The following is a 12,500-nucleotide window of genomic DNA, read 5'->3' as shown; positions in this document are numbered from 1 at the left end:
TGGGTTCTATCAGCTAATCCCTAACTCACCTTAATCCTACACATACCTTATCCTCCCCCTCCTAATCCCCACTCATCCTCCTCCTTTCCTCCATCTCCCCACACACGCACACAACCTCCCCATCCACCCCCTACTTCAATAAGCTCACCAAACCAACACGATAATTGTAATGTGTGTGTGTGTGTGGAGAGCCTGGGGGGCAGCACTATTCCCAAGAAAGCACTCAGTAATTGACAACGTGATTTCACTAATGGGTCTTTTATGGGCCCCCCCCCACTAACCCCCCTCCTAAAAAACAAATCATTTCTACCTGTTTTATCCCTGAAGTGAGTCCGAGTATTGCAGCCACGGTAATACAAATACAAATGTATACTCTGGTTGAACGATAACATGTATACTTATCACCACTAACTATGTATAACCAGATGATCGACACTATACTATCACTTCTGCCTATATACTGGCACCATCACCTTGTATACAGCACTGGCACCATCACACCACCCTTGTATACAGCACTGGCACCATCACCACCACCCTTGTATACAGCACTGGCACCATCACCACCAATTTTGTATACAGCACTGGCACCATCACCACCACCCTTGTATACAGCACTGGCACCATCACCACCACCCTGTATACAGCACTGGCACCATCACCACCACCCTTGTATACAGCACTGGCACCATCACCACCACCCTTGTATACAGCACTGGCACCATCACCACCACCCTTGTATACAGCACTGGCACCACCACCACCACCCTTGTATACAGCACTGGCACCATCACCACCACCCTTGTATACAGCACTGGCACCATCACCACCACCCTTGATACAGCACTGGCACCATCACCACCACCTCTGTATACAGCACTGGCACCATCACCACCACCCTTGTATACAGCACTGGCACCATCACCACCACCCTTGTATACAGCACTGGCACCATCACCACCACCCTTGTATACAGCACTGGCACCATCACACCGCCCTTGTATACAGCACTGGCACCATCACCACCACCCTTGTATACAGCACTGGCACCACACCTCACCACCACCCTTGTATACAGCACTGGCACCATCACCACCACCCTTATACAGCACTGGCACCACCACCACACCCCTTGTATACAGCACTGGCACCACTCACCACCACCCTGTATACAGCACTGGCACCATCACCACCACCCTGTATACAGCACTGGCACCATCACCACCACCTTGTATACAGCACTGGCACCATCACCACCACCCCTGTATACAGCACTGGCACCACCACCACCACCCTTGTATACAGCACTGGCACCACCACCACCCTTGTATGCAGCACTGGCAACACCACCACCCTTGTATACAGCACTGGACCTCACCACCACCATTTTGTATACAGCACTGGCACCATTCACCACCCTTGTATACAGCACTGGCACCATCACCACCAACCTTGTATGCAGCCTGGCAATTACTACTCACCACCCTTGTATACAGCACTGGCACCATCACCACCAATTCTTGTATACAGCACTGGCACCACCACCACCTCCTTGTATACAGCACTGGACCACCACCACCACCCTTGTATACAGCACTGGCACCACCACCACCACCCTTGTATACAGCACCTGGCACCACCACCACCACCCTTGTATACAGCACTGGCACCACCACCACCACCCTTGTATACAGCACTGGCACCACCACCACTACCCTTGTATACAGCACTGGCACCACCACCACCACCCTTGTATACAGCACTGGCACCATCACCACCACCCTTGTATTCAGCACTGGCACCATCACCACCACCTTGTATACAGCACTGGCACCACCACCACCACCCTTGTATACAGCACTGGCACCACCACCACCACCTCTTGTATACAGCACTGGCACCATCACCACCACCCTTGTATACAGCACTGGCACCACCAACCACCCTTGTATACAGCACTGGCACCATCACCACCACCCTTGTATACAGCACTGGCACCATCACCACCACCTTGTATACAGCACTGGCACCACCACCACCACCTTTGTATACAGCACTGGCACCTCACCACCACTACCCTTGTATACAGCACTGGCACCATCACCACCACCCTTGTATACAGCATCTGGCACCACCACCACCACCCTATACAGCACTGCACCATCACCACCACCCCTTGTATACAGCACTGGCACCACCACCACCACCCTTGTATACAGCACTGGCACCATCACTCCACCCTTGTATACAGCACTGGCACCACCACCACCACACCCTTGTATACAGCACTGGCACCATCACCACCACCCTGTATACAGCACTGGCACCATCACCACCAACCTTGTATACAGCACTGGCACCACCACCACCACCCTTGTATACAGCACTGGCACCATCACCACCACCCTTTGTATACAGCACTGGCAATCACCACCACCCAACTTTGTATACAGCACTGGCACCATCACCACTATTCTTGTATACAGCACTGGCACCATCACCACCACCCTTGTATACAGCACTGGCACCATCACCACCACCCGCACTACCCATCACCCTCCCTTCCTCACCACCACCCATTTCCAGATGATTCAATATCCCTAATAATATGAACTATAAAGATCGATTATATTTATTTGTTTATCTTAAGCAAATGACCCAATACAGTGTATGAGAGGCCAAAGGAAACGATTATACACCATTCATTAAAAAATATGTAAATAACTTAGTGTATTATAGATATAAAATACGATCCTTATTACACGAAAAAAACAATATATATAAAATTAATAAGATCAGAGGCGATATTTTTCATCATTCGTGAATAAATATATCAATGAATAATACGTCAGAGAGATAATGTACAACCATGAAGGGATGTGAACGTAACGGTGAATAATGTTGTTAAAGGGACGATTTTCCAGTAGTCATGACGGTGATATCGGCCGCCACACAGTCATCAGTTATCGTGGCTACATAAAGAGAGGGAGAGAGAGAGAGAGAGGGGAGAGAGGGAGAGGGACGGAGAGGGGTGATGTCTCGGTGTTTAAGACGACCCTCGTGAGTGTTGGTGGCAGCGAAGGTCCCACGCCAACAACTGACGTGTACATCATCACATTGGTCAAGCTTAGCTATCGCGCCCTCTCTCCCTCCCTCCCTCCCACCATTGTTATTCTCCTCCTCTCACCATTGTTACTCCTTTACTCCCATTCGTCTAACTTGTGATATTTTTTAGCATTTTTGGAGTTACTCTTTCCTTCACACAGGTAATAATATATAGAGTCATTGAGGTGAGTGGTGGTGACTTACCTGCACCCTGGCCTCCGTCAGATCAATCTTCATAGCGATCTCCTCCCGGGTGTAGATGTCTGGGTAGTGGGTCTCCTGTAGGGTAGTGAGGGGCACGTTATTGACGAGGTAGTACACACACACACACACACACACACACACACACACACACACACGGGGTATTTATACAATATAATACAGAATAGATATACAAATTATAAAAGGGAATTAAGGTGTTATGAGATAATTAGGTTATAGATGTAAAGCAGGTGTAATGATGACGATGATGAATAGGAAAAAGAATTAAATACCTGACAGGGGAAGGGATTAGGTAAAGGTAACTGTAGGTGAAGAACAAGACGAAGAAGAACACCTGACGGGAAGGGATTAGGTGAAGAAGAACACCTGACGGGGGTAAAGACAGGTAGACTCACCTGGAAGGCTCGCTCTAACTCCTTCAGCTGGGCGGAGGTGAAGGTGGTCCTGATCCTTCTCTGTTTCCTCTTCTCGGACAACACTCCCTCGTGTGCCCCATACATCTTGTACCCCAGGCCAGCTGTAACACGGGTACATACCTTTAGTACACATATTACACTCACATGTACTGTACTTAACTCTACTGAGATCAATTACTTAACTCTACTTAAATCAACTATTTTACTTAATTCTCCTGATCATTATTTGGGCACACATACATACATACATACATACATAAATACACATACATACATACATAAATACACATACATACATACATACATACATACATACATACATACATGGTAGGAAAAAGGTGATGTATGTGAAGGAGATGTGAAGTACACTGGGAGTCTGTGTAGAAATAACCTGCACTTAGTGGTGGCTTCTATGGGGTGTATGTTACTGTATACCTCTTGCATGTGTGTGCACTGTCTCCCTGTATATGTGTGCGTATTTTTCCCTGTGTATATATATATATATATATATATATATATATATATATATATAGTGTCCCTTTTACTCTAGTAACGTGTGTCATATCTCATTTTTCATTAAAAACATAACACGGAATAAAAAAAATAATTAATAAAACAAATAGCGTTAATGTAAGCGTGGCCGCACACACACGCGTTACCATTACACAGCGCACCTGAATATATTTCCCGCCCTTTTTTTTTATCAAGCAAAATAAACACGAGCACAATGAAAATAAATAAAGCGCGGGCGACAGTGTATCGTTGTCAGTCACACATTCACGTTTAATGCTCTGCTTTTGTGCCGTCCGCTGGCAAAATATTAATTAAGGCAAATACTGTTTTAAATGGCTTATTTTGTGTAGCAAAACGAAGATTATTAAGTAAGTTTAAAACAATTCTCCCTCCCTACTGTCCCGTCCTGCTCACGCTAGCCATTCTTTATCTCTAGCCTGTGTTATGGTGATCCTATAGTAATGGCCACCTACGAGCCTAAACTATTTTTTCTGTATTCTAAAAAACAAGGAACAAAAACTGATTCCCGTGGTTTTTTATTTAATATTTTAATAGAAATTCTTTTTGAGTCTATACACTTCTTATCCCGTCTGTCATGAAGTACTGACGCCAAGCTGAACAGGATATATCGCGGTGTCCGTCCGTGTAGAGGCGGAGTTATCATGGTAATAAATAATTATGTTTTGTTATTGTTACGCTGCCGTCACTGACTCGTTATACTAAATATACGTTATATATTTTGTTTTATTATTATTATTCCGTATAACCATTTAATAATTTATTCATCGGACTTCTGTTTTTGTTTTTATGATTTTGTTTGAGTTTAAAATACACCCATTAATTTATTCATATTTTATTTATATTGTATTACTATGAATAACAAAAACCTGCGTTACTTTTTTGTGAAAGTTTATTCTCTTTAAAATATACCTTTTAATAACTATTTATCCCCGCTTAGTTTAATTGTTTATCGTCATGGGAGGAAATAGTTTGTTATATAAACCCTTGTGACTCGTTAAACCAAACCAAAACGAAACCACGTCTTTGTTTTAATAAATTATTTTAGTTACATTTTCTTATATTATTGAACCCTTAAAATACTAAATGTTTATATAGTAAATAAATAGTGAATATATACATGTATACATACATACATACACACAAATACACATACATACATACATTAAACAGATAATTAACTATACCTTGTAGCCAGGAACTGCTCGGCGAGGAAGCTTTGGGAGGAAAGGGAAGAGAAAAAAACACAAGTTAATTTTCGTGGTTTAGATTAATATAACACAAACACAATATAAATACGGCGTAATATAAAACAGGTGTGTGTGTGTGTGTGTGTGTGTGTGTGTGTGTGTGTGTGTGTGTGTGTGTAATTAAAGGAAGATGGCTCTGGCTAATGTGGTTTATTGCAGTAGCTACGCTCGCATAGTGATTATAGCCATCATGCGCCATTAAACACACACTTGTTGTTCTATAAATACTATTACTGCTAGCATGTTATTTAGACTACATCATTACCACCATCAGCATGCACCACCACCATCATCACTATCACCACCACCACCATCATCACTATCACCACCACCACCATCATCACTATCACAGAATTATGTACTAATGACGTAATTATGATGCAAGTATGTATTAATGACGTAATTATGATGCATGTATGTATTTAATGACGTAATTATGATGCAAGTATGTATTAATGACGTAATTATGATGCATGTATGTATTAATGACGTAATTATGATGCATGTATGTATTAATGACGTAATTATGATGCATGTATGTATTAATGACGTAATTATAACACATACACACACACATAACTATCATAACACAAATATATACACTGGTATATTAAAAGTTTATATAGATACACAGTAATTATGGTACAGATAGATACTGACACTAATTATGATACAATTACACCTAAAACTTGTGTGGGTATATTTTACCTGTTCAACCTTCCTGTGTTACATTATTATTATTTGAATATGTAATTTACACTATTATTTACTCTATTTTTGTTCGCTATATACGTGTTATGTTGTGTAGCGAGTGTTATGGAGTGTGTTGAGTGTGTGTTGGTGGGTATTAAGAGTGTGTTCAGCGTGTCAGTGAGTGTGTTCAGCGTGTCAGTATTAAGAGTGCGTGTGTCTGTCCTACCAAACTTCGGGAGCATTTTCAACCTTATATACTGTAAACATATGTGTATATTTTTGGTATATTTTAACTTTATATTAATAAGTATATATATATATAATCATCATATTGTTGTATGTGTGTGTGTTATTTTAATATATGTACCTAGAGATACCATTAACTATAGTCTGGGTAAAAATAACAATAGAGGTTACCGATGTTTTGTATTAACCTATCGCGTCTCTTGTGTTAATGCCGTAACTAATATTCACCCCAATTTTTTTAATAACTTATGAACCCTAAAGAAAATAACAGTGGTGGTATGTAGAGATTACTGTAGTATTTGTATGTTTGTGTGTGTGTGTGTGTTTTTTATTCGCTAGTGTAATGTGAGTGTAATTCAATCTACAGACTTTGAAACAATATTTAAACCTTGGATGATGATAATAGCGTTACATAGAGATTACTGTGTGTACGTGTGTGTGTGTGTGTGTGTGTGTGTGTGTAGTACTGTGATTGATGACTGTTGTTATCTTTCATTACAAGTGTTATATAAAGATAACTAAATTAATTGTTGTATATGTGTTGTGATTATTGTACTGTTATGATGCACTACGCGTATAATTAATAGCTATCAATAAATGTAATTAATAACGACTAAACTGTATAATAACGTTAGGAGTTTATTGTTTAATAAGTACAGTAACTTACTTACACCATCAGCCGTACACTGGCGCCGAGTGACAACATCCGCGTTAAGTAGTTCACACAATAGGAGGAAAATATAAAAATAAAGTGTAGTTGTATTATACGGCGGCGCCATCGCTTGTGAGTCAAGTGGTGACTCGGAGTAGCGTCCTTCAGGGATCAATAGCAAGACACTCCTGTTTTTCTCCCTCACAAGTCGGCAAACACGCTGCTGACGTCATACCAAGATGGCCGACCACATCTCGTAAATCTGCCAATCTCAACTGAATATTTTCACCATATTAATCGATTAAATGTCGTTAACTTCAATTTTGAACGATTTTCGTTAAATGTTTTCCGTTTAAACTCCAGCGGGCGAAGTTTTCCGGTAAATTCAAACGAAGCGTCAACAAAGGTTTCCCGCCACAAGAGTCAAGATGGCGGCGCGAGGCTGTGTCCGCCGCCCGCCACTTCCCGCCCTCACAACCGCCATGGCCGAACTACCCGAGCCACAGTCTTCCACAGCCCTTATATCAGTCATAAGCCCCGCCATGGCTCAATTATGACAAAATTCTTCTAATATCTTGGCTGAAATATAATCAGCCTTCGAGGTTAAGCACTAAGCAACTTAATTACGGCAAGAAAAAGCAGTGGCAATTAGATTAGAGCGCGGGCCGGATGGAGGCAAATTTGGTTAGCGGATCTGGGATACTCAGGGCGACCAGCGGATGACGAATGGACGTTCTGATGTCGTTATCCGGGTCTTGGCCAGATATGCCAAGGTCAAGTACATCATGGAACACAAGAACACTTGCCGCAACATTAAATACTCCCGCCATCGCCGCCGCCGCCGCCAACCCAACTTCCCGACGAGTAAGTTGGTGGTGGTGCAACACAACTGTAATTGCTACTCGTTATGAGGAAATGTAATTAGTGTGACAGCACCCGTGATCAAGACGAGGGAGTGTACTGGGGAGTATAAACTACAGTACCCCCTTCCTTCCCCGCCCCGCCCCCGCCCCCGCCCCGTCTTCCCCCAGCATCACACAAGACGGTAAAGAAAAAAGAAAGAGAAAAGAGCTGGTGGAAAGGATGCCCCGACGAGCCAAATTTGATGCGTGAAACCTTCTTCTTGGAATGTGGTGAAAAATGGCAGCAATAAGATAAGGCGCGAGGGAAACTTACCAGATTCTGAGATGTTAAAACAAGTCGTTCACAATGCAGCATCAGCCCCCCCCCCCCTCAACAAGGTTCACTAGGGAGAGCAGGCATTACAGATTACTTTTATTATTTGCCAGAACTCTCCTCCCCCACACAAGTTGGAAAATATACAGCCCAATCTGGCAACCCAACTTCTAGGTATGCCCCCCCCCTTCCTCCCAGTATGCCGCTGGAGTCGAATCAAGTTGTTCATCGACCAATGCCATCGACTTCATTATTAAAATATAAATTAATGTCACCCGCAATTATCTTTACTACTACTTATCACCCCCCCCTTTCAACCACCAGCCCCTCAAACTCAAGAGGTTTTCACGGATTCAACACTTTCCATCCAAGGCATTCCTCCCTCCCTCCCCACACATAATACTGGCCTGTTGAAGTGTTGCCCCCCCTCTCCCTTCACCCCCCTTCCTCCTCCCCCCTCCTCACCGTTACCTACACCACAGCTACGAGGAAGTGAGAGAAGGAAATAAGTGTAAGGGAAAAATAAAGGGGAAATAAAGACATAAGATAGAGTGGGTGAGGGTAAGTGGGAGACAAGAGAGGTTAGTTATTTCCCCATCTGGCGAGAGCGAGTCGTTTATCTCGGTGATCAGGAACAACAATATCAATATGTCAACACTAAGAGGCAGGTAATGTTGTAGCTCACACACACTCTTTCCTGCACCGCCTCCTTCCTTTTGTAGTTTTCCTTTTGAATTCTTTGTATTTATATATTTACTTATTCTATTTATTTATTTTTTGAAAGATATATTTTAATGTATTATTTTATTTATTACTTTTTAATAATTTCTATAATTTTATACTTTGATTTTTGACGATATATTACCAAGGGCTTCACTGTCTTTTATAAAAACTTTTACATTTTTTTTTATTTTTTACACCAATTTATTTTATTATTTTTACACCAATTTATTTTATTTTGTTTACACCAATTCAATTATCTCTCCTTGATATCACCCGCCATGGTGTTGCGTCATGCTTGTCTTGTGTGCATGACGCAACACAAGATCTGTAGAAGTGTAATGGAACACAAAACAAGTTTAAAACGAACACAAAAAATAACCTTTAACTACCACTTACTGAGCCCTTAACTACCACTTACTGAACCATTAACTACCACTTACTGAGCCATTAACTACCACTTACTGAACCATTAACTACCACTTACTGAACCATTAACTACCACTTACTGAACCATTAACTACCACTTACTGAACCCTTAACTACCACTTACTGAACCATTAACTACCACTTACTGAGCCATTAACTACCACTTACTGAACCATTAACTACCACTTACTGAACCATTAACTACCACTTACTGAGCCCTTAACTACCACTTACTGAACCATTAACTACCACTTACTAAGCCATTAACTACCACTTACTGAACCATTAACTACCACTTACTGAACCATTAACTACCACTTACTGAACCATTAAGAGCCAACTTAACATCTAAACATTTAAAGATTCCTATGTTATGTGTGTATGTATACATGTGTGTGTGTGTGTGTGTGTGTGTGTGTCAGTCGTCACACAGGCCCCGGTGATGACTGTTGACGGTAAGACAGTCTTGATGGACCTCACACCTAATGCTGCCTCCCCTCACCTTATCTGACCTGACGTGACCATCCGAGTGTGTCAGAGAGAGAGTGTGTGGGTGTGTGGGAGAGTGTGTGGGTGCGTGGGAGAGTGTGTGAGGGAAAGAAAAACTGTATTTGTAGAGAGAGAGAAACACACACACACGCATTATTTTTTGTATGTATATATAAATGTATAGTTAAGAAACAAACATACATAAATACACTTATATATACTTGTCATGTATACATAGTCCGTTCTTCACACCCTTCCTCCCCTCCTCTCCCTCTCACTATACACCATTCCTTTGTATTTACTCTTTTCTCGGCATTTCCTTTGTCTCTCCCTTTCGTCTTTTACTCAAACCTGTCCACTGTCATCCTCCGTGTGTTATTATCTCTCTCTCTCTCTCTCTCTCTCTCTCTCTCTCTCTCTCTCTCTCTCCAGTCTTCTATGTGTTCTGTTTTGATTATTTTCCATTTTCTTTGTTTATTGATCATTCGTAGTATTAATTTAATCATCTGTTTCTCTGTTTACATTTTTTTTCAAGTTTTATTCATTTATCGAGTTATCAAAATGTTGTGTATTTATTTACGTTTATTTTGGTCGCTTATTTTCCGGTGTTTGTTTACATTTTGTTTTGATGTTTATATTTTATACTCAGCACATCCTTCTCTTTTTTAATTAATCGTATAATTATTTTCTTGTTATTCCAGTTTCATTATACTTACACACACACACACACACACACACACACACACACACACATATATATATATATATATATATATATATATATATATATATATATATATATATATATATATATATATATATATATATATATATATATATATATATTTGTCTATCTCTTTTATTCTATTATTTCTCCATTTTTTATTCAGTATTATTTCTTGTCTTGGTTCAGTGCCTCTCCTCCTCCCTAGCCAGCTATCGCGGGTTGGTTTTTGCTCCCCGACGCCTACCCCGTGAGCCTGTTCACTCCTCTACCCCTGCCACAGCTATCCACTTGGGCTAGTTGCTGGCAGCACAAGTATGGTGGAGTAAGGGGGGAGGATGGTGTGGTATGGTGTGGTGTGTGGAATCCCTCCCTCGTGAGCACAATATTTGTAATAATCAATGTGATGTTTGTGCTGGCGGTCGCTAACCTAGTCGATCTAACTCAACATTTTATGCCTACCATTCCCTCCACGTTGCCTCGCCCTCCTCTCTCTCCCTATTCCTACCCATTCCTTATTCATCCTCCTCCTCTATGATTCATCCTCCCTCATTCCTCTCCCTCCCCCCCCCACAGCCTCCTCCCTTCCTATTATTTAATTTCTTTGTTTTTTTTCGTTGTTGTTGTTGTCCGTGGTGGCGATTCCCTTTTGTTTTGTTTATCCTGTTTTCGGTGTTTTCGTTTTTTTTTTCTAACATTTTTTTTAGTAAACTTTCGTGTTGTGGTTAATAGTTACTTATTATTTTTTTCTTTTGTTATTCTCGTCATTTTGTTATCTATTTATCTTCGTAGTTAAACATTTTCTCACTGTCTCGATTTCTTCTTGTTGTCGGAGTTCAAGGTTCATTTTCGTGGGTCATTGTGTATTCTTCTCGTCTCTGGGTTTCTCCTCGTCTCCCTCACTCTTCTATGACCTTAAGTTTAAATCAAGTTTGTTCTTACACACTGAGAATGACTTGTTCTCCCGCAGTAAGCTTGGTGGCATGTGTTTTGGTGTTGTGTTGTGTTGTGTTGTGTTGTGTTGTGTTGTGTTGATGTGGAATCGTATATTATGGATCACATGAAGATTAGGCCCCCCACTTTACTAACTTATTTCACCTGATAATTAAACACCTTAACGCTACCTGGACGGGTTAGGTTAGTTTAATGTTAGGTTAGGTTAGGTTAGGTTAGGTTAGGTTAGGTTAGGTTAACGTTAGATTAGGCTAGAAGACGTTTATAAAATGTTTTTATGTACAGGAGACATTAATACTGTATCTACGGCCCAACACATCACTTATATCATGTTAACAATGAACCGTAAAGACAACAGCCCCTTGACGAGGTAACAAAACATGGGTGCTGGGAGATAGAGGAGAGGTACTGTACAGGTGTTTTTCCCTACCTAGGTGAATTATTGACATGACACTCTGTTCTCCTCACACTTCACCTCCTTACCCCCTTAACTCTATCTCCCCAGCTCGATTCCTAGAGATCAGAGGTATAACTCTCTCCCCCTCAACATATAGACATTGGTTGCAAAGCTCCATGTACCTGACGCTCTTCAACTATAACAAAACGCGGTTATATATTTTGTCTCGTAAATGAAGTAAATAACAGGACGTCATCACAGCAGAGGTCAGCTTAGCGCCATTGTTTAGTATATGGTAAATAGTAGTGGTAGTAGGTTGGGTTAGGTTAGGTTAGGTTGGGTTAGGTTAGGTTAGGTTAGGTTAGGTTAGGTTAGGTTAGGTCTACTTGTATCTTGGTAGAGAAGACTTGTTGTGTAGGTCAGTCTCAAAAACTGTCTTCAGTCTATGGAGTGTTTTAAGGAAAGGAATTATTATTTCTTTTAACTTCTTTTGCGC

The 12,500-nt window shown here is 41.3% G+C and overlaps 1 protein-coding gene across 1 annotated transcript in view; it reads right to left on the bottom strand.

Moving 5' to 3' along the window:
• Positions 1–12,500, bottom strand: part of LOC121878533 (paired mesoderm homeobox protein 2B-like) — a 73,138-nt gene that overhangs the window by 54,657 nt on the left and 5,981 nt on the right. Inside the window, exons 2-4 of the mRNA XM_042384801.1 lie at positions 5,462–5,491; positions 3,723–3,844; positions 3,310–3,384 (exon numbers count right to left, since the gene is read on the bottom strand). Coding sequence (XP_042240735.1) covers positions 3,310–3,384; positions 3,723–3,844; positions 5,462–5,491 — 227 coding nt within the window. The remainder of the gene's footprint in view (positions 1–3,309; positions 3,385–3,722; positions 3,845–5,461; positions 5,492–12,500) is intronic.

This window comes from Homarus americanus, unplaced genomic scaffold, assembly GCF_018991925.1.
Source record: "Homarus americanus isolate GMGI-L3 unplaced genomic scaffold, GMGI_Hamer_2.0 scaffold41027, whole genome shotgun sequence".
NCBI lineage: Eukaryota > Metazoa > Arthropoda > Malacostraca > Decapoda > Nephropidae > Homarus > Homarus americanus.
Note: the sequence above shows the minus strand (reverse complement) of the source record. Positions and strands in the feature narration are given on the sequence as shown.